This window comes from Vulpes lagopus, chromosome 1, assembly GCF_018345385.1.
Source record: "Vulpes lagopus strain Blue_001 chromosome 1, ASM1834538v1, whole genome shotgun sequence".
Taxonomy (NCBI): domain Eukaryota; kingdom Metazoa; phylum Chordata; class Mammalia; order Carnivora; family Canidae; genus Vulpes; species Vulpes lagopus.
The window spans coordinates 143,463,243-143,483,958 of NC_054824.1; the positions used below are offsets into that span (position 1 = coordinate 143,463,243).

Here is a 20,716-nt window from a genome sequence, read left to right on the forward strand (position 1 = left end):
AAGTACTCTGGATAACTTAAAAGGACATTTCTCTCTCCAAAAGAGAGTAGGCATATTGGTATTTTCCTTTTTTGAAAAAAAGATTTATTTTAGAGAGAGAGGGGGCACGAATATGGGGGAGGGGCAGAGGGAGAAGAAATCTCCAGCAGACTCTTTGGGGAGTGGGGAGCCTGACATGGGGCTGATCCCACCACCCTGAGATCATGATCGTAGCCAAAATCAAAAGTTGGACACACAACCAACTGCACTCCCCAGGCGCCCCTCAATATTTTCCTTTTTGTACATATCATAATGCACTCCACTATTTTATTCCTACTTATTTAAACAGACAACTCCTCTGGTTGAAATTCATCCTGATAGAAACCGCTATGGCAGCAAAGTGAACAGAAATGTCTTATGGCCTGAAATGAAGCAACTAAATAAATTCATCGAGGAAGTCTGCGCAGAGTGTGGTTTACAAAGGGGTGTGATGGAGAAGGTGCACAGGCGCAGGGAGCTCCCGGTGCCACATTTAAGGCAGGCGAGCTCCAATCTGCTAGAGAACAGAATTTTCTCCGGGAAGTATCAGAAAATCTGATTCTGAGAGATAGAGGTAACTCAAAAGAATGGAGACACAATATGTATATGAATACAAAACGACAAAAAGCCCAAGCACCAGGGGCTCCAAGAGGAAAGGTGTCTGCAGTTCAGATCAGCTGGTCCAGGAGGCCTCCAGAGGAAGCCATCAGGGACGCCCGCAAGGGACACCTGCCCGGCCTGTCTTCTGAGCACAGGGCGCCTGCGCTGCCACAGCCACAGTTAAGCCCCTGCTTCTGTCAAGAGGCTCAGAACCCCAGGAAGAACATGGCAGCTCAGCTCTAATGTACGTTTCTTCTTCCAGCCCCTGCGTTGCTGTGTAGGACCTGGACCACATACAAACTCCACATCTTTACTTTCAATGACACAAATAAAATGATATAACTGTCCAGGGAACCAGTGTGGAGAAAGCACAATACTGAGCATACAATAGAAGCTTAATAAATACCTAATGCATCAGGTTTGCTTTCAAGATGGTGTTTTGTTATACATTTGTCACCATTGCTGGGAATGGGCCAACAAACATTGAGTGCACATGGAAAACTTGACAAGGCTTTTTAGCATTTATTAAAATTAGGATAACTGCTATATTTTGTAGAATAAGTTTAAAAAATAAGCTTTCACTTCTAGAATGTTGAACTAAAAATAAGTTTAATAAATGAATTATTTGTATATGGAAGATAATAAATATTTGTTGAATGGAATTGGAACTAATAGATGCTAAAAATTTTTAGAAATCTGGACTAAAGATGTCACACATGAACTAATATACATTTTAAAAATTCTATCAGTATTTAAAAAACAGACACCCTATTAATAAAATCATTGAGATTCAGTAAGAAAAAGTTCCTCTCAAATTTTTTAAATCAAAGATCACACAACTGTTTGGCTACAACCTTAATTGAATAAAGAAGCAGGTATTTACTAACCATAATAATAAAATGATAACTAAGAACTAGAAAGATACACTTTCCTAAAAATGAACCAAATCAACCTTTTTCATGTATTTAAAAGAAGCTACAAAAGTGAACTTTTCATGGATGGCAGCGCACTTGCATCTGGATCAGTTCTGAAAGCCACACAGCAAAGCCAGAGACAGAAGCACCTGCTCAGCTGTCATTCTTGGCCACTTGCTGGGGCCTCCTCACAGAATGCCAGTCTCATGGTTTATTTTTATTTTCACAGTAAGTAAACTGGCAATAGAAGTTCACAATATCCATAAGGATGATAATACTATGAGTATTAATTTAATATCTTAAGGAGTGGTAGAGGAACCTCAGTCTTCAAAACCATTTGTTTACAATGTGAACTGGTCATTCTGCAAAGAGCCGCTGCAGGTGTTATAGACCCAGTTCAGGCACTCAGATCCTTAGGACAGAGGTACGTATATTTAAAATTTACTCGGAAATACAAGGTAAATCTAATGGGGGGACCAAAATTAAAAACCATACCCTAACAACTGAAATGTCTGAAGGTGAAACGAAAGATTTAGAAGCTCTGTATAATTATGCAATAAGTTGAGCTGTGCAAATTTTCAGATTTTTAAAAAATCAAGAATGAAATCATTATTTTATTCTATAATTCAGAATTATAATGCTACCAATGCTTAATCTATATTGCTGATTCTTCAATCAGGGGCATCTTCCTTCTTACTTATGTTTATATTGATGATAACGGTGAAAAAGTCCACAGAGATGGAGGAAACATAAACTTTCTTAGAAGGCTGAGCAACAGAATAATCTCTTGAGAGTTGAATTTCCATGGACTCCAGAGCTGAAGCAGGACATTTTCTCCAAGTCGTCCACTGTGCACTTGTTTTCCACTATTCATCCTTTTTCCCCAGGATGGATCCGTGATACATGCTTTTCTGGTCCACATGACCATTTTTTATTGCCTTACATAAAAACCAATTGCATTTTTGTCGGTTTGTTTAGAGACCAGGTGTTCAGGTAAAAACAAGTACATTTTTGGAAAACCTTAATATTCCCGGACTCACCCTCCACCTGCCTACTCCAGAGAGAGGAGGCACCTGGTAAATTATGACTTCTTATTGCAGAAAAGCCACTTGGTCAGTAACCAAGTGTCACAGAATGGATGTAAGGCCAAAGATTTTGACTTCTGGACGGAGACACCCACTTCCCACCAATGACTGCAGCGTAGTCTCATCCCCTGCTGCTGGCTGGGTGCTGACACCCTTCTCAGGGGGGTGGGGGTGACCAGCCAGGGCCGTTGCTGGCGGGCTCTCTAGTGAAGCTTGCTGTGCACAGGGTGGAGTAAGCTCATGTGTTCTGCCCCCTTGAAAGGCAGCTTCTCGTTGGAATAGTAGTGTACAACCTCAGGGATGCTGTCGAAGACTGCGCTTGTCTGGTTCAGTGTGTACTTGTTGTCCTTGGTCTGGGCCACTATGATGTGGACACACCCTTGACTAGTCCTAGACCAAAACAAAACCAAGGAGGAGCCATGAATGAGGTGGCCAGGGGTCCCTCCCCACTGACAACCGTGTTGGCCAGTCACGGTTGACTGGCAGTCTTGCCCGTCCTGTCCCTGGAGCGGTCACAGATGCCAACAGAAACACACTGTGCAGTCTAGGGGGATCACAGAGGGCCTTGAAGTCCTTGGCTATGGTGGGGCATCTTGCGTTGTTTGTCCTTCATACACACAAGGCATCAGGGACTGGACCAAAAAAGATGAAGAAAACCAAAGCCCAGTTCCCCTGTCTTCTGAATTGCCAGATTACAAATGTGAGGTTTAAACCCACCTTATTAAAAAAAACAAAAACAAAAACAGAAACAAAAAAAAAACCTTCTTGGTCATGGGACAAGGACACATAAGGTTTACTGCCCTCTTCCCTCCCCCAGATAATATAACAACAACAACAACAACAAAAACCAACCCAGTTTCCTCCTCCCTCCCTTCCCACCCCCACATTGGAAGGCTGTTCTAGTTGTATATTAAGGCCCAAGATCTACCCCACAAGCCCTGTTTCAGGAACACGGCAGAGCTATTCCTGGTATTGTGTATCTGCTGGCTGGCCCTGCTCTGCAAGCCACGTTGCTCAAACACCCCCAGCCTGTCTGATTGTTTCAGCTGCAGGGGCTTAGCTTCCTCAGGAAGGAAACTCTGGTAGGGCTTTGACAATGATCCTCCAACACAGCACCGCTGAGCCCACAGGGCAGCGAGAATTTCCATAATACAAGCTCCACCAGGCCCCTCGTGCAAGAATGAACGTTCTGGTTCAATTAAACAGGGAAGTAACAGCAAGTCAGCGTTTCCTCCTTCCCCACAAGAAACTGGTATCAAAACTGCACATGGCATTTTGACATCAAGGATCTGAAAGTCACAAATGCTAGAGAATAAGAGAACCACCAATCTGTCTCGTTGGAAACTCTCTTTTTGTCTTATGGATTCTCTCTGCTGGACCTCATGGGTCAGGGAACGTTCAGCACAAACAGGGACAAGAGAGGCCCGCATTATCACAGGAGACTATGGGGCATCTACCTCCCTCCCAACGGGCTTGCCAACCTGAGCCTCTCACATCCCACGGTTCCAGCAAGGGCGCTGCGTCTCCTGGCAATATGCACCCTGAGAACCCCCATCACACTGGGTCTTTTCTGACAGGTCCTGTGCCTGAGATGAAAGGCCACTCGTTATGCTCCTCACCCCAACCGCCCCCTTCCCTGCCCCCTCTGTGGAGCCCCACGCAGCTCCCGCACTCACTTCAGTGCAATGGAGTACTTGCTGTTCCCCGACTCGCTGTTTCGAACCAGATAACCAGCTTCTTTGCAGGGCTGGAGTCGACTCTCGGCCTCTGCACGGGTGATGGCACCATGATACCAACTGTAAAGGGGGAGGCACCATTGTCAAAATACAGACCCCGACAGGGCCCCGCTCCACAGAGGACTGTTTCTAATGCAGTTCTGGGGGAAGCTCAATAGCCTGATCTGGACCCTGCTTCATGTTCAGACAAGACAAGGTACAGGTGTGGGTGATCCTGGGCACAAAACCTATCGATCCTGTGAAAGGGACTTAATAGAGCTGGTGTCATTTAAGTGTTCAGTCTGTACCAGAAAATGAAATTTAAAGCCAGGCTCTTAGGATGTAGTGCACTTTCTATTCTGCACAAAATGGGCTTTGGAGACGGGTTTTCACTAATAATATTAGCCCCACCCAGACGTGAACTCATGAACAAAAATAATCCTGTGACATGGGCGAGGTTCCCCCACCTCGAGGGCAGGCCCCAGCCCTCATGTGGGGCGTGCGGGAGGAGGACACTCACGGCTGCTTCCCCAGTGGCAGGGCTGGGTCCACCTTCTCGCCCTCGCTGTGGTCTGAGGCAGCTGGCTTCAGGATCTTCTGCGTCCAGCTTTTCTGCCGCTGGTGCTGCTTCACTGTGTCCTCCTTGACGGAAGGTCGGTCAGAGCCTTCAAACTGGACTGGAAAGAGGGCTCGTTCACCTCAGAGCCCCCAGGGCGGCCCGTGTGCACATTGGAGAAAACACCCCCTTGCCTGGCTCAGCTTAGGAAGGAGGCCCCATCATAACAGCGTGCCCTGCAGATACCCTGACCGCAGATATCCTCCATGGCCACCTTCCTGGGACATGCCCATCTCCCATGTGGGGAGATGCGTGGGGTGGGGGTGCCAGGACACATGGGCATGTACTTCTAAAAACTTCTACTTCAATATATTTAGAAAAAAAAAAGCAAGAGCATCTCATTCTATGAAACCAAAGAAGCAGTTTTTACTATGAAATCATTAAAACAGAGAACTGCACTTGGAAGCAAAACCTATGGGATGATAGCCACTCTGGCACCTGGGCCGGACAGAACACAGACGGTCTGGAGCCGCAGGGGCTGGCGTCTGCGGGAGAGCCAGTGCCCATGGGGCCACAGGCCATGGGACTCAAGCCGATGGCCTCAGGTACTGGCAGTCAGGCATCCTGCCCCTCTACGCTCTGGCCATAGCAGCCTGCTCTATCAGGGGATGGAACGGGCATCCCTCTTTTAAATCCAAGGAAAAGGAGGGTCTGTGTTCCTAAGGTTTCAGCTGGGCAGAAAAGCTACACCCTGGGAGAAGCAAAAGGAAGAATATCCCTCCCTCTACTGACCCTGCTCATTAACCCCCTCTGCCGTCATTCTCAGAGAACAGATTCCCGTAGGACGAAAAAACAAGCGAGTTCGGCAGGCCCCCAAGCACCGTCCGTGATGTGCTGACCCAGTGTTGCCATCGTCTAAGGAGAAACGTCGTTGGCTCTGAGGGGGAGCACCACGGAGGAGCTGGTAAGAGCTGCTCCAACCTCAGAGCCTGAGGGGCAGGCAAGCAGGCAGCCATCAGACTGGGAGTTTTCAGCCGCCAAAGGCACAGGTGCAATCTCAGGCCCCCAGATGTGCAGGCGCAGGGGCCGCAGGGAGGAAGGCCAGGGGAGTGCGGGGCGGGGGACCCTCACCTGACAGTGCCCGCGCAATCTGCTCCTTCTTCCACTCCCAGGGCTGTTCGTACTCGGCCGCTGGCCTCTCATCCTCCACAGGCAGCCGTGCCCTCCGGTCAGGAGCTGTATCTGCTGGCTCGTAGGGCGTGTCATACAGCTGGGGAGGCTTCCCCAGGAGCTCCTTTGAGCTCCGTCTCTTGGCCAAAGTCTCCGTTTTCGCGCTGTTCTCGCCCAGCTCACAGGCACCCTCAAGCAGCTGGAGAGCCTTCACCAGGGGGTCCTTTGAACCTCGGCGTCGGATTTCTGAAAACACACCACAGACCAAACCTTCACAGGAAAAGGCCTAGGAAGCCCCTAATGAACCGAGCTCCTGCTGTCTGGATAGAGGTGGCAGAGAACACGGAGCTCACTCCATAGTGTGCCCAACACCTTCCTCCAGGCACCTGAGCCAGGTACGCAGCCGGGCCCGACGAGCAGGAAGCACCTGAACACACGTGCCTCTGGGGCCCCCGGCTGCGAGCGGGAAGGGACATGGCCACAGGGTACCTGCCCCATGGCCCTGGGGTGCCACTGGCCTAGAAAGCTGAAACCATAGTATTGTAAGAAGAGCTGTCTGCCGTGTTCCCAGCACTGGGCCACATAACCTGAGGGCAGATGTTTACCTATGCTGGATGGAGTTCTGGACTTCTAGGTGGTTTCAAAAGACTGGGAGCCAGACACATTCACAAATAATACGTGACAGGCTGATCACTGCAGGATGAAGAGAAACAGCTAACATCATCTTGGGTGCACTGATTTTCACAACTGCCCAACAAGGCGGGTACCGTTATTTCCCTAATTTTACAGAAGAGAAAGTTGAAGTGCAGAGTTTAGGGTAACCGTCCAAACCCAAATGTGGCAGAGCCTGGATGCAAGAGCAGGAAGCTGGGCTCCAGAAGCCACTGCGCTTGGACTGACTCCAAGTGGAAGAGAAATGGAAGGTGGGTTTACTGTGACAGAGGAGGTCACTTCCAGGGGAGGAACCTGCCTGAGTGGAGATACAGGGCGGGGACCCCAGGGGGAAGCGAGAGAGGGGCTCAGAGGACAGAGGCCAGGAGGGAACATGGGGCCAGGGAGCAGGAGGGTGGACGTGCCACGCTCCAAATGCACAAGTTGTAAAGGCAAGGATAAACAGTTCAGGATGCTCCACATGCCATACATCTTATGCTGTGTAACAGGTCACATGGAGGGATCCCTGGGTGGTGCAGCGGTTTGGCGCCTGCCTTTGGCCCAGGGCGCGATCCTGGAGACCCGGGATCGAGTCCCACGTCGGGCTCCCGGTGCATGGAGCCTGCTTCTCCCTCTGCCTGTGTCTCTGCCTCTCTCTCTCTCTCTGTGTGACTATCATAAATAAATAAAAATAATAAAAAAAAAAAACAGGTCACATGGATTATGTCTGTGTTTCATTGGAAGTAAAGGATCCAAAAACCAAGCAGCAGCTAAGCTGCCTCAGCAGCAGGCTGGAGCCAGCAGTGTGTGGGACTGGCCAGCTTGGGATCCACAGGCCTTAGAGCTGGAGCCTGGCCCCAGAGTGTGCTGCATTTCTTCTAACCGCCCACCACAAGGCCTCCAATCCGCCCACCTGGATACAGTCTAGAACCTTCCTAAGTGCAAGCATCTCGGGGCACTGCTCCAGCCCTGTGAGCTCTCAACAGTCTACCGACCAGGTGCGGGTGGCTTGGCACAGCCCCCAGGCCCAGCAGTGAGTCTCCAGAGTCTGTGGCCGTGTGGGGACTCCTTCCCTATCCTCTACATAGGAGGAAGTTGCTGCTATTGTCCGGGTGGGCGGAGGGAGAAGTGTCAGCAAAGAAACAGAGGGAGAGGCCAGATGAGCACGAAAGGGCCAGTCACTTGAAACAGGCTTGGCGACATTGGGGAGTAGACTTACTGATTTCCGTCCCAAGGAGGGGATGACAAATGAAACATTCAAGGTAAAGTAGGAAAACCAGGACCCTAAATCCAAAAGGGTGACACTGGCTTCAGGATTAGGTTCTAATTCTGAAGGGGCCCCGAATGTAGCTAGCTCCAACCCGACACCTCACATCCATAGCTTGCCAGAGCGCCCTGATGCCCGGCCCGTCATCAGAACCCCAATTCAGCAGCTCTAGGGCCCAGGATTCTCCTGGGAAGCGAAGCCCCAGAAGCACCTGCACCCTTCCTGGGCCCCAGAGCTCCCATCTGAGCCTTCCCTCCACGGCCATCCTGTCATTGGACAGGGGCTCCCCCAGGTCTGAATCCCCCACATCCAAGTGGTGTCTGGAGCTGTCTGATGCCCTGCTGAGAGCCGGGCAGGACACAGGGCTGCCTCTCTGTCCTGCCTCTTGACTTTTTTTTTTTTTTAATTTTTTTTAAAATTTTTATTTATTTATGATAGTCACAGAGAGAGAGAGAGAGAGAGAGAGAGGCAGAGACATAGGCAGAGGGAGAAGCAGGCTCCATGCACCGGGAGCCTGATGTGGGATTCGATCCCGGGTCTCCAGGATCGCGCCCCGGGCCAAAGGCAAGCGCCAAACCACTGCGCCACCCAGGGATCCCTGCCTCTTGACTTTCAATCCTAACCCTCCTTTCCATTATTCTAGTTCCAGAGAATGAAAAACACTCTGCTCCTGGTCTAGTAAGATAGGGCTGGAATTTTTTTTAAAAAGAACGTTTCTATAAAGCTAAGAAAGAGGAAAGAGAAAACACAAAATAATTGAAAGGGTGAATTTAGAAATTTTAAGTTTCTGATCAAAACCCAAGTCTGTCCTTGGTCTGGGCTGCCTGGTTGCCGGGGGGGGGGGTCACCTTTCCCACGGTCCTCACCTCTGCCCCAGCTGAAAGAAACGGAGACTTGATTCCAACCTTAAGACTGGAGTCCAGATCCCTGGGTGGCTCAGTGGTTTAGCACCTGCCTTCAGCCCAGGGCCTGATCCTGGAGTCCCGGGATCGAGTCCCACATCGGGCTCCCTGCATGGAGCCTGCTTCTCCCCCTGCCTGTCTCTGCCTCTCTCCCTCTCTCTCTGTCTCTCACGAATAAATAAAATCTAAAAAAAAAAAAAAAAAAAAAAAAAAAGACCAGAGTCCTGATCACCAGGAAATTTCAATGTTTGTGTTGAAACGATGGTCAATAATTAGGACCTTGGGTTGTCATCACGTGTGTGTGTGCAGGAGGGGAGGCCCTGCCCTTCTCGTCCTTGGGTTGGCCTGTGAGCCCAGTCCCCGGGGAGCGTGTGGCCAGCCATGCTCCTTCCTGGGATGGCCCTGGGGTGGAACAAAATTTGCGAGGTATTATCACCTTGAAAACAATGTTTAATTAGGGGAAAGCAGGGCCTGAGCACACCGTCCCCTCCCCGGCCCCATCCACCCCAGCACCTGGCTGCCCTCTGCCTGTGGCGCCATAGAAACAGAAACAATTCTGGAGCCACGCTCCGACCTTCCTGGGGGAGAGCAGCCCCTGACGTGGAGAGCTAGCTCTGAGAGGAAACAGGGCTGAGGAGGAGGAAACAGCCAGAGGAAGCTACGCCCCGGCTCTGCTCCGATGATAGAGGCCATTTACCTCGGCGACAACACACCGTGGTGGCCGTAGATAAACACCACCTGCTGGGCTGGCCTGGGCCCACGCAAGACCCTTACTAAAGCTGACAGCAGTTGGCAATTACTATTCCTCTACGCTTGTCTGCAATTCTCTTGGAAAATGCAGTTCTCTCTGGAGTGTCTAAGGAATGACTCCATGCATTGGACATGCGTGCACCAGGTGTGTTACACCAGCATTTTCGTGAAGCTATCTGTGTGATGCACTGAGAAATGTGTGAGCCCATTTTCACAGGTGAATAAATTGAGGCCGTGCGTGGTCAGGGGAGCCGTTTATTGCCAGCTCCCCGGGCCCCTGCCTTTCCACCCCAGAGTTCACACAGAATGTTAATCACATTTCTATAATGCACCTTTCCCGTCCCATCTCACAATGCTTGCAAAACGATAAACTTACAGACTCAGAGGCTGTTTTTCATTCAGAATCAGAAAAGGGCTATTTCAAGTCAAAATCTTTTAAAAAATATTTTATTTATTCATTCATGAGAGACACACAGAGAGAGAGGCAGAGACATAGGCAGAGGGAGTAGCAGGCTCCCTGCAGGGAGCCCGATGTGGGACTCGATCCCAGGACCCTGGATCAATCACAACCTGAGCTGAAGGCAGACGCTCAACCACTGAGCCAACCAGGTGCCCGTGGTCACATCTTTCATTAATACTCTCATTTTTTTATTTAAAATGAATAGGGGCACCTCGTGGCTCAGTTGGTTAAGTGACCAACTCTTGATTTTGGCTCAGGTTGTGATCTTGGTTCAGGTCATCTCAGGGTCATGAGATCGAGCCCCAACTTGGGTTCCAAGCTTAGAGGGGAGTCTCTGTCCTCTGCCCCTCCCCTAGCTCTCCCTAAAAAATAAATGATTTGAATATTTCCTTATCAAATAAATCTAAAGATCTGAACAAAAGCAGATATAATCTAGGAGCCCTGAAATTCAAAGTTTTACAAGGGAAGTATAGACAAATTAGATAAATCAAAAAGTCTATTTTTTTTTTCCAAAACGGATTTTTTAAAGGGACACCCCAACACTGAGGTCATCCTTTAGATTTGACTATTTGGACAAGCCAACAAAAACCATTTGTAGGCAAAAATAAAACTTAAAATCACCTGAGACAGGGTATGGCAAGTAAAAGCAGACACGGATGACCCAATGTCTGCACTCTTCACGCGGACACATTGTGGAATGGTTCCGAACTTCGGCACCCTCACTGCGGGCTGGCGACTTCTACCACCACCATACAGAGCTATAGGATTTAGGCAGCTGGATGGTAAGCCTGGCACCAACATACAGGATGCCAGCTTGGAAGCAGTTTTCCTACCAAACGATATGGTCTCAGCAGATGGCTCAAGACCCTTCCGGTGCTAAAGTTTTCATTTGGCAGCCAGAACTCATCATGCTCAATAGATAGAATATTTCTGCTAATTATTTAGCTAAAATGTACTTAAGCAGAACAACAGAGAGGTTTACAATAATACTGCCTTATATTCATAATCCTATCTTTTTATGAACAATCCTTTGGGTAAATCTAAAAGAGAATTTATTCATAAATGTATAGATTCTTTAGCTTTTAAAGTTAAGAGCAAAGTTTTGGGGGGGATCCAGGGAGTCTGGCTCCCATAGTTACTGGACCACAGGAGGTTAATAAATGCCTTTTCTGTCTATTCGTCTGTTGCCTGATGCAGACGGTGATTCTCACTCTGTATTTCATGGCACTCGCACTTCTCCAGGACATATTTCCTTGTCTGTTTGCCTCTTGGGTTGTAAGGTCGGATCACAAGGACTTGGGTCACGTGGGTCTTGTTTCCTGGATGCCCAGAGCCCAGCACAGGGCCTGGTACATGATAAATAAATACCTAACAAGTATTTGTTAGATGTTGTAAGATAATATTATGAACAGCATTGAATCAGGTGTGCTACCCCCACCTCGTGGGGGCCAGCAAGGCAGGACAGGGGCTGGTGTTTGCTAGGGCCTGTTCATGTCCTGAAAAATGCCCAAATTAAAGAAATGTCTCTAATGTTTTCAAGAAATAAGAAACATTTCTGAAATTGGACATGACAACCAAGCATAAAGGAGCAAATTGAAAAGGTAGAAGGTTAAAAACAAAAACAAAAACAAAAACAAAAATCCCCAGCAGCATATCTTTTATTTCCAGCTTCCGATAAACTCACTTCCTGTTATTCTGTCCAGCTGTGGGGTGTGTGGGTAGAATAGGAGGTGTATTCTCTACTGATCTGAGACAGACTCTTTGATATAGATTTTAAAGGAGACAAATTCATGGATTTTCTTAAAACAAAATAAGCTATCAATTTTTTAAAAAATTAGTAGTTTAGATGTTTAATAAATTTATTCTCCAATTGGATAATCTTACATTCCTAAATAAATGTATTCACAGAAATTGTAAACAGAGGGGGACACCTGGGTGGCTCAGTGGTTTAGTGCCTGCCTTTGGCCTAGAGTGTGATCCTGGAGACCCGGAATCGAGTCCCGCGTCAGGCTCCGTGCATGGAGCCTGCTTCTCCCTCTGCCTGTGTCTCTGCCGCCCTCTCTCTCTGTGTCTTTCATGAATAAATAAATGAAAACTTAAAAAAAAAATTGTAAACAAAGCCTGGCACTTAATAAATGCTCAAATATTAACCACTATTATTATCATTACATTTACTTCATGTTGGACGATTCTGACTTTTCAGTACAACCGTCTTCATGAGTCTGAGTGGAAAGATGCCTTACTCACGTGGAAAGCATGAAGTGCGTTTGCTTACACCATTTCCAACATGGGCAGAGATGACATGGTATAGGAGGCAGACCACTCGATCGGGAGTGGGGAGATCTGGGTTCTGATTTCTGCTATATCTTAAAAAGTCTATGAGCACAGGGAAGTCAGAGTCTCTCTGACTCTGACTCATTTACATCTCAAAATGTAAATGGCATTTTGTACGAAGGGGAGTCTCCTGGAGTCCATAAGCACCAAGTCTTGTGGGGATTATATAGGGGGGAAAAAAGCAGGGCATTTCCCCCTATTATCAGTGTGGCCTCAGAAATAAACAGCTGGGACAGTGTAGATAAACTACTTATTCTGGTAAAAGAGAAAGAGAAGAATAAAAACTAAAGGACAGAAGAAAAATAAATCAAAATTAAGTCTTCTTTTCTTTTATAGAGTATTTTTTCCCTTAATTTCATGTAAAACTAAATTTTTTCCCCTATTCCTTTCAAAGCCTCTGATATTTTTTAAAATTCTGACTAAGTTCATTTTCACTTCCTTTCATTTACAGATTTCATTAGAGGTCACAGTCCAGTGACCTTCAGGGTCACAGACTGGCCAGGGTACACCCTCCCAGAGCGCAGTCTTATCTCTGTGAGCAGGGAAGCAGGACGCGGCGCCCCTTTCCTGCTGTGGCTCATTTTCATTCTAAAGCCTGCCCTGACCCTTCCAGGATGCTGACTTCTCTGTACTCACCGCCTTGGACCATGCCTGTGAAGCCTGTGCCCTGACAGCTTTTCAATCTGTCTCTAAATGGGGGGGACAGAGTCTTGAGCATGTGGCCGAGTCCTTCTCCAGGCACGAAACACTCAGAGAAGGGAGCAATGCTCAGCTCTCAGAAAAACATTTGTCACTATGGATTGAAGACCATTTAAGAAAAAACTGGGTGAATAAACTATTTACTCTAAATTCCACAAATATATCTAAATAACTTAGTTCATGTTATTTTTAAGTATCATATACATGACCTTAAAAAGAATTATGAATAAAAGGGAAAGATCTAACACTAAAAATGACAGAGTGAGGGCAGCCCCGGTGGCGCAGCGGTTTAGCGCCGCCTGCAGCCCAAGGTGTGATCCTGGAGCCCCAAGATGGAGTCCCACATCAGGTTCCTTGCATGGAGCCTGCTTCTCCCTCTGCCTGTGTCTCTGCCTCCCTCTGTGTGTGTTTGTGTCTCCCATGAATAAATAAATAAAATTAAAAAAAAAATGACAGGGTGATTGCTCTGCTCAAGTGAGAATGTTCCGACCTGAAAAGCTACAGGATCAGTTGAGTTTGATTTTAGGAGGTTTGCATTGCATGGCTCAGCTCACACTGATTAGTATTTAATTTTTTTGCTCCAATGTTGTAGAGCTTCTTGAGAAATCAATCTTCCACTGTTAATGCGGGGTCATGTGCGTACCTTCCAAAAACATGAAATCCTCTAAGTGTGTATTAGTTCCTCGGCATCTCGAGAGTCTCAACTTCCATGACGAATGTCAAAGCTTTCAAAGTGGCCAAGAAATGCATATAAACAATCTCAACACTGAACGTCACGTTCTAAGCAAACTCACAAGTATCATTTTGCACAGAATCAGAAAAACTTTAAAGATCCTGCAAATTCTGACACCAAAGGATATAAAACCATAAAGGAAGTTAACTAGATATTTTGACCTTACTTCTGGGTCCGACTTCTCTTACTTCCAGTCAACAAGGTCTGGTTCAGCCCTGTTATTCCTCTTCCCCAAACACGCAGGTCAGCAGCTGTCACTGCCAGCGTGTGAGACTTGGGTCCACCCATGTTCCCAGTTACAAACCTGTTATCATTTGCTGTGCGTCATAGGGCTCCATGTAGCCATCATTCTCTCCTGCTCTCTCTGCGTCCCTTTGACCCTTCGTCCTTTTGGCATCATAAGGGTCAGCATAGTCTTCTAAAATGATGACCTTAAGAGAACCAGAGAGGAGAGCTGCCGGGTTATCAAGCACCAGAATGGCTGCTGGTATCAAGATGGTGACTACCGGTCTGCAGACTTGAGTCAAGGTTTCCAGCCAGCTGTAAATGGCATTTGCACTGAATCATGTAACTATCCACATTATCAAGTGGGCAAACATCTGACTGATTCTGGTGGTATAACTGACTGGCCACCATTCACCCAAGCTCTTGCTTGTGCCCCAGCATCTCTCCATCCAGCTCTCTCCCAAACAGTAATGTGTTTGCTGGCGGCAGGGTGGTGGGGTGGGGGGTGGGAGTGGAGGACGGTGTCACCGTAGAGCAGAACAAAATGAACTTAGTCTACCAGCTTCCCCATAATTTTGGTCTTTTTAATGCCACCTGGTGAGCAATCTAGATGCAGGTCAGCCGGTCATCCAATGACTACTGAGTGTCTACCAGCCTGGCGAGAGCCCGTTTCTTGCCTGTTAACACCTCCAAACAGAAAGCTTCACAATAAGAAGTCTAAGAACTAGTCAGACCTGAGGAGAACCAGGGGAGTCCTCGGTTCAATAACTCATGGGCAGACAGATCCTCACAGTCAGAGTTTTGGTTAGCATTTGCGGCAGAGAGCCTCTAACCTTCCAAACACAGAAAGGTACCCAGAAAGGTGGTGTGTGATCAGTTCTGTTGTTCAGTGTGGGTGACAGTCCAGGCTAGGGAGCCTGAGCTTCACAGGCTCTTCTGAGGGAGGAGTTGTTTTGTGGGAATTATATGGGAAACAAACAGCACAGCCCTTGACCTGTTATCCATGTGGCTCCACCGCAAACAGCTGGGAGGATAGAAACAACCTATTGCGGCCAAAGAGGACAGAAATCAGAACAGAAGGGCAAGAGAAGGTGAATCAAAATGAAGGGAGGAAGCTGCAGGTCTTCCTTCAACGTCCGATCACACTTGCCAGACAGTTTGTGGACACACAGAGAAGCATCACTGGAGCTAGCTGGAGAAATTCAGAGGAACAGAGAGAAATGAGGAGAGGGGCCAACCTGCCTGGAAGTGGATGGCCTACAAAATGGCGGACACCCAGGAGGGATGCCCAGCAGCCACCGCAGAGCACCTGAGCAGCCCTCACTCCTCCACACGTGTCCTGCATTCCCAGGAACAGAGGGCTGCGGAGTGCAGCTCTCGCCCATGGCTGCACGGTGCTTAGATCTGCTTAGATGGAGTCCAACAGTCAGGGAGACTGCTGGCTAATATGTGGGTGAGCTGGGTCCTTGGTCATCTTTCTACCTCTCCCCCACCCTGGTGCCCAGCACAGTACAGGCACCCTGTAAATATCTGTGGAAAGAAGAAGTGGGGATATGAAGTGCCCAGTGTAGACACACATGGCATGTGCCTGCAGGGCATGCTGTGTGTTCCAGCCCAGGCAAGAGAAAGCTAAGGTTCCTATGACAGGAAGTGATAGCCTGGGCTGGGGTCTGGAAGCTCCTCCTGATTTCTGGGGGCACCTGGGGGGCTCAGTCAGTGAAACATCTGCCTTCGGCTCAGGTGATAATCCCAGGGTCCTGGGGTGGAGCCCCACAATGGGCTCCCTGCTCAGCGGGGAGTCTGCTTCTCTCTCTCTCTCTCTCTACCTCCACCCCTCCACCCTGCTCATAATTTCTCCCTTACTCAAAAAAAAAAAAAAAAAAAAAAAAACTTAGATGGAGTGGGTCTCCTCACAGGGTCATGCTCCTTAAGAGCCTCACACTGGACAGCAACCAGAAAACCTCTGGGGCGTAAGAAGCAGGAAACACCTTCTCTTCTGCCGTGTGATTTCCTCAGGGGCATTTCCTGGTCCCACTCTGTACCCTCTGCAGCCCACGAAGCCCGGGGTGGCTTCTCCTTGTGCTGCTGCAAAATAGGCAAGGGAGGAATCAAAGCTGCTGGCACAGCCCAAGAAGCCAGCGCTGGGAAGCGGCACCAGCCTTCCATGGTAGCAGAGGAGGGGCTGGGTGGGTGCGGTCAACCCTTCCCAGAAGCTCTCAAGTCCATAGACTCCTGCTCAAGAAGCATGAATGTATACACAGATCTGGCTCCGCAGTCCCCTGGATCTCGAAATTAAAATAAACCACATTTATCAGGGGGTCAAATTTAACAAAACAAGAATGTCTCAATTACTCTTCTAAACGGCTAACAAAATTAAATGGATAGTACGTTTCTGGAGAGTCCCCCATCCTTAGAACGAGGATTTTTCAAGATAAAAAAGAATGGAACCAGTGCAATGGTCCCTTGTCACCAGATGTTGCAGGGAAGCACACAGTTACCTTCTCGGGGTACAGAGAAGCACGGGGCTCAGTAGGTGCTCTGGGGTCGCTCCCGCTGTGCTCCCGCTGTCCGCTTCGGCGGGGTGTGGCGGAGGGTACGGGGAAGGGGGGTGTCCACGGCGGGCACAGGGGGGCAACGCGGGGGGGCACAGGCGGCCCCCGGGGGCTGCGTTCTCACCGTTTCTGGCTGCCTTCCAATCTTGCCCTTGTCCAGCTCGGAGCCCAGGGAGGCCGGAGACGAGGACGCGGACGAGGAGCAGCTGCTGGTGCTGCTGGCGCTGCTCTTGCCGCTCTTCTCCTGAGCGTCCACCTTGACGAGCCTGCCGATGTAGGAGCTGCAGCCCGCGCTCCTGGCCACGCCCCGGTGCTGCTCGTCGTCCGCTGCCCGCGAGTTCTTGCGGCCCTTGCCCGCGGCCGCCTGGATCAGGCCCTGCAGACTCTCCCGGGGCGGCCGGCTGTCCCTGGGGGCGCCGACGCCCGCCCTGCCGCTCCCCAGCTCGGCCGCCGAGTTCTTACGGCCCTTGCCCGGGGCCGGCCCGGCGCCGCCCGCCTCCGAGTTCTTGCGCAGTCGGCCTCCGCCGCCACCGGGCCGGGCGCGCTCGGACGCCGTCTTCAGGTTCAGCGGGAACTCTTTGAACCACCGGGCCGCCATGGGGGGGGGCCGCGGGGCAGGCGGGCGAGGGGCGCGGCGCACACGCGGAGGGGCGCCAGGGGCCGAGGCCGCCTCATTCCCCGGGGCTGTTCCGCGTCCCCGGCCGGCCGGCGCGCAGCCCGGCGGGGTGGGGCCCGGGGCCGGGCTCAGCTGGGCGGCGGGCCGCGGGGCGTCCGGGCTCTTCCCACCCTCCCTGGCCCCCCGAAGCGGGACAGCCCTGCCCACCCTCGCCGGGGACACACGATCGGCGCCGCGACGGACGGGGACCGACGGCGGGCCGCCCACCCTCGGCGGGCCCCTCCCTCGGCGGCTGGCGCCTCCCGCCCAGATCCGCCGGGGTCGGCGCCTCCGGCCGGGGCGCGTGGGGGGGCGGGGGCGGAGACGAGCCTCGGCTGCACGTGCCTGCCCGGGGCCCCTGCGGGTCCGCAGCCCCCGCGCCCTCGCCGAGCGGCCCCCGCGCTCAGCCACGAGCCTGGCGCGCCGCCGCGTCCGCTCACCGCGCGAGCCGCAGCCGGTCTGGTGGGGGCGGGGGCGGGGGCGGGGGCGGTACGGAGGGTCCCCGGCGTCCCGGACGATCCCCCCTCCCTTCTGGCGCCGCCCGCAGGCCGCGAGGAGGCAGAGCGCGCAGCCGGGGCGCGGAGGCGGCAGGTGGACTAGCCCGGCCGCGGGGCACACCAGGCTGCGTGGCGAGGGGCGGCGGGACCCGGGCGCTGGAGGCCACTGGGAGGCCGCACCCCCGTTTCCACTCCGGGGGGCAGGGCGCGCGGTTATCCCCGGGCAGTGGCTTGCTCTCTCCAGGTGCGTCTGCGAGACTTTTGGTGGGGGTGGTGGGCGGGAGTGGACAGCGGAGACTCCACGTCTGCAGGACCGGGGGCGCTTTACCTTGGAAGAGGCCAACCCTTCCCGTTGCAAAGCCATTACAGACTTTTTAGCTGAAAAAATCTGACCGCGCTGCGGAGGCTCCCGTACTGCGTTCCAAATCCTTGCATACCAGCCATGAGCCACGGGGACTGATTGACCCAGGCCCCCCATCAGCTTCATCTGTGTCTGAGATGCTCTCTGAGATGGGTGGCAGAAGAGGTGCTTGCTGACACCAGCCATTCTTGGAACCGTATCTTGAGTTTTTCTTTAAAAAGCTTTATTGAGATATGATTTACACATAAAATTCACCTGTTTTTAAGTGTGCAAAGGTAGTTAGTATACTTCCAGTACAGCCACCACAATCTACTTTTGGAACATTTCCACCACCCCAAAAGGAAGCCTTGTGCTCATTAGCAATCCACCGCCCCAGCCACTAATCTACATTCTGCCTCTACAACTTTGTTCTGGACTTTTCCTATGATTGGAACAAAACAGTACATGGCCTTCAGTGTCTGGCTTCTTTTCCTTAGCATCATGTTTTTGACATTCATTCATGTTGTAGCATTTATCAATATATTTCCGTTCTTTTTTGCTACTAGGTTGTTATGTTACTACATTGTATATATATATATACAACGTCTGATTTATCCATTTGTCCACCAGTTGATGAACATTTGGGTTGTTTCCACTTTGGCCATTATGAGCAGTGCTGCTAGGAACAAGTCTTTGTGTGGACATAGGTTTTTCATTTATCTTGGGTAGACAACTGGCAGTGGAATTGCTGGGTCACATGGAATTCTTTAACTTTTTGAGAAACTTCCAAAGTGTTAAAGTAGCTGCACCAGTTACATTTCTACTAGCAGTGTGAGGGGTTCCATTTCTGCATATCTTGGACACTGTGTCTTTAGTTAGAGCCCTCTGAGCAGGTGTGACTGGCATCATCATGTCCTTGGCTTGTGTTTCCCTGATGGCTGAAGAGATTGAGGGTCTTCATGTGTGTGGGGTTTTTTTTTTTTTTTTGGCCATTTGTGTATCTTTGGAGAAATATCTTTCAGATTGTTTGCTCCATTTTATTTTTTATTTTTTTAAATTTATTTTTTGAAGATTTGAGAGTGTGAGAGAGCACCCATGGGAAAGGGGAGGGCAGAGGGAGAGAGTCTCAAGCAGAGTCTGCTCTGAGCTCAGATCCCCACCCAGGGCTCCCATGACCCTGAGATCATGACCTGAGCTGAAACCTAAGAGTCTGGTGTTTAATTGACCATGCCACCCAGGTGCCACTTTTTAATTGGTTATCGTCTTCTTGTTATTGAGTTATATGAGTTCTTTATATATTCTGTGTCTTTTTGGAAACACAGATAGGATACTACTCCAGACCAGGCAGGAGAGTAGAAGCTCATGACCTTGTATTTCTGTGGTCTAGATTAAAACACAGGCTTCTCCACTGATGAGCAGAGATCAGAGATCTTGGACAAATTGGCAGGTTGTCCTGTCCAAGCACTGGGGCTTCACCTGCACCATGGGTAGTAATGCCTAGATCTTAGGGTTTCAAGAGGATTTAATGAGACTGTGAGAAATCACAGCTTAGCAGACCCTTAAAGGCACCTTTGAAAGATTTAGGGGGGCTTTGCTTGGGAGGTATGGGTGCCAGCCCTGTTCCAGCCCACAGACTTCCAGGGATTACTGGGAAATTGACCCTCGAACAGCTGGGCTGATTCAGCCCATGAACCTCTCTATTCATCCATATCGGTATCTTCTGATCACCTTCACTACTTCAGCTCTGTTTTCCTGTGGTTGCCACTGAGCACGTGCTTCTTCCCACAGCTGGGAACCATTTAGAGGAATTACCATTTTCTTTCAAAATTTAATGTTATAATTTATATTTCTTCTAAAATAAAAAAAATCCCTTTAAAATGACTTTGACAGCCTTCTCTGTAGGAAAAGAACCAACTCTTTAGTCACAGACTTTAGTTACCTCGGTATCTTTTATAATCATAAGCTAATCATCTCCTGTCCTTGAGCTTTGCCTTTTCCATCTGTCAAATGGGGAAATAATCCTCCACAGGGTCATAGAACAAGCCTGTGAAATCTGCACAGGTAGACACAGTGGCTGCTCTAAAACGTGTCAAATGCTTTGAGTTGCAGGACCTTACACCCTTGGGATCTCTGGCATTGGTGTTTGGATTCCCATTTGACAGGTTAACCCCAGGTCCCTGGGCTGGGCTCAGAGCAGTGGGGAAGCCCAGAGGCTGTGTTCTGTGGTTCTGTGGGCCGGCTGGCTGCTCTGCACAGCCCAATGTGGCTTCAGGGCTTCTCACAGTGCCTGTAGTAGTTTCCTGTTCACTGCTGTAACAAATTACCTCATTTTTTGTGTCTTCAACAACACAAGTGATGCTTCTGTAGTTCTGAAGTCTGACCCGGGTCTCACTGGGCAAAAATCGAGATGTTGGGAGGTTCCAGAGGAGACCCGCTTCCTTGCCTTCCCAGCTCTGGGAGGGCTGGCCTGCTTTGCTATGATCTTGCTTCTGTAGCCACATCTCCTCCACCGACCCTCTTCTACCTGGTGCCTCCACTCTCTACGGTCCCTGTGACTACATGGGGCCCATTGGGTAATCTTTCTATTTTAAAA

The 20,716-nt window shown here is 49.9% G+C and overlaps 1 protein-coding gene across 1 annotated transcript; it reads right to left on the reverse strand.

The window, feature by feature from the left end:
• Positions 1–260: 260 nt before the first annotated feature.
• Positions 261–18,147, reverse strand: SHE (Src homology 2 domain containing E). Its single transcript, XM_041749425.1, has 6 exons — positions 16,756–18,147; positions 14,159–14,285; positions 6,020–6,304; positions 4,853–5,009; positions 4,294–4,413; positions 261–3,007 (listed from the first exon to the last, which is right to left on the reverse strand). Exons 1-6 carry the CDS (start codon positions 18,145–18,147, stop codon positions 2,821–2,823), a joined length of 2,268 nt encoding a protein of 755 aa, XP_041605359.1. The 3' UTR covers positions 261–2,820.
• Between the last annotated feature and the right edge of the window lie 2,569 nt (positions 18,148–20,716).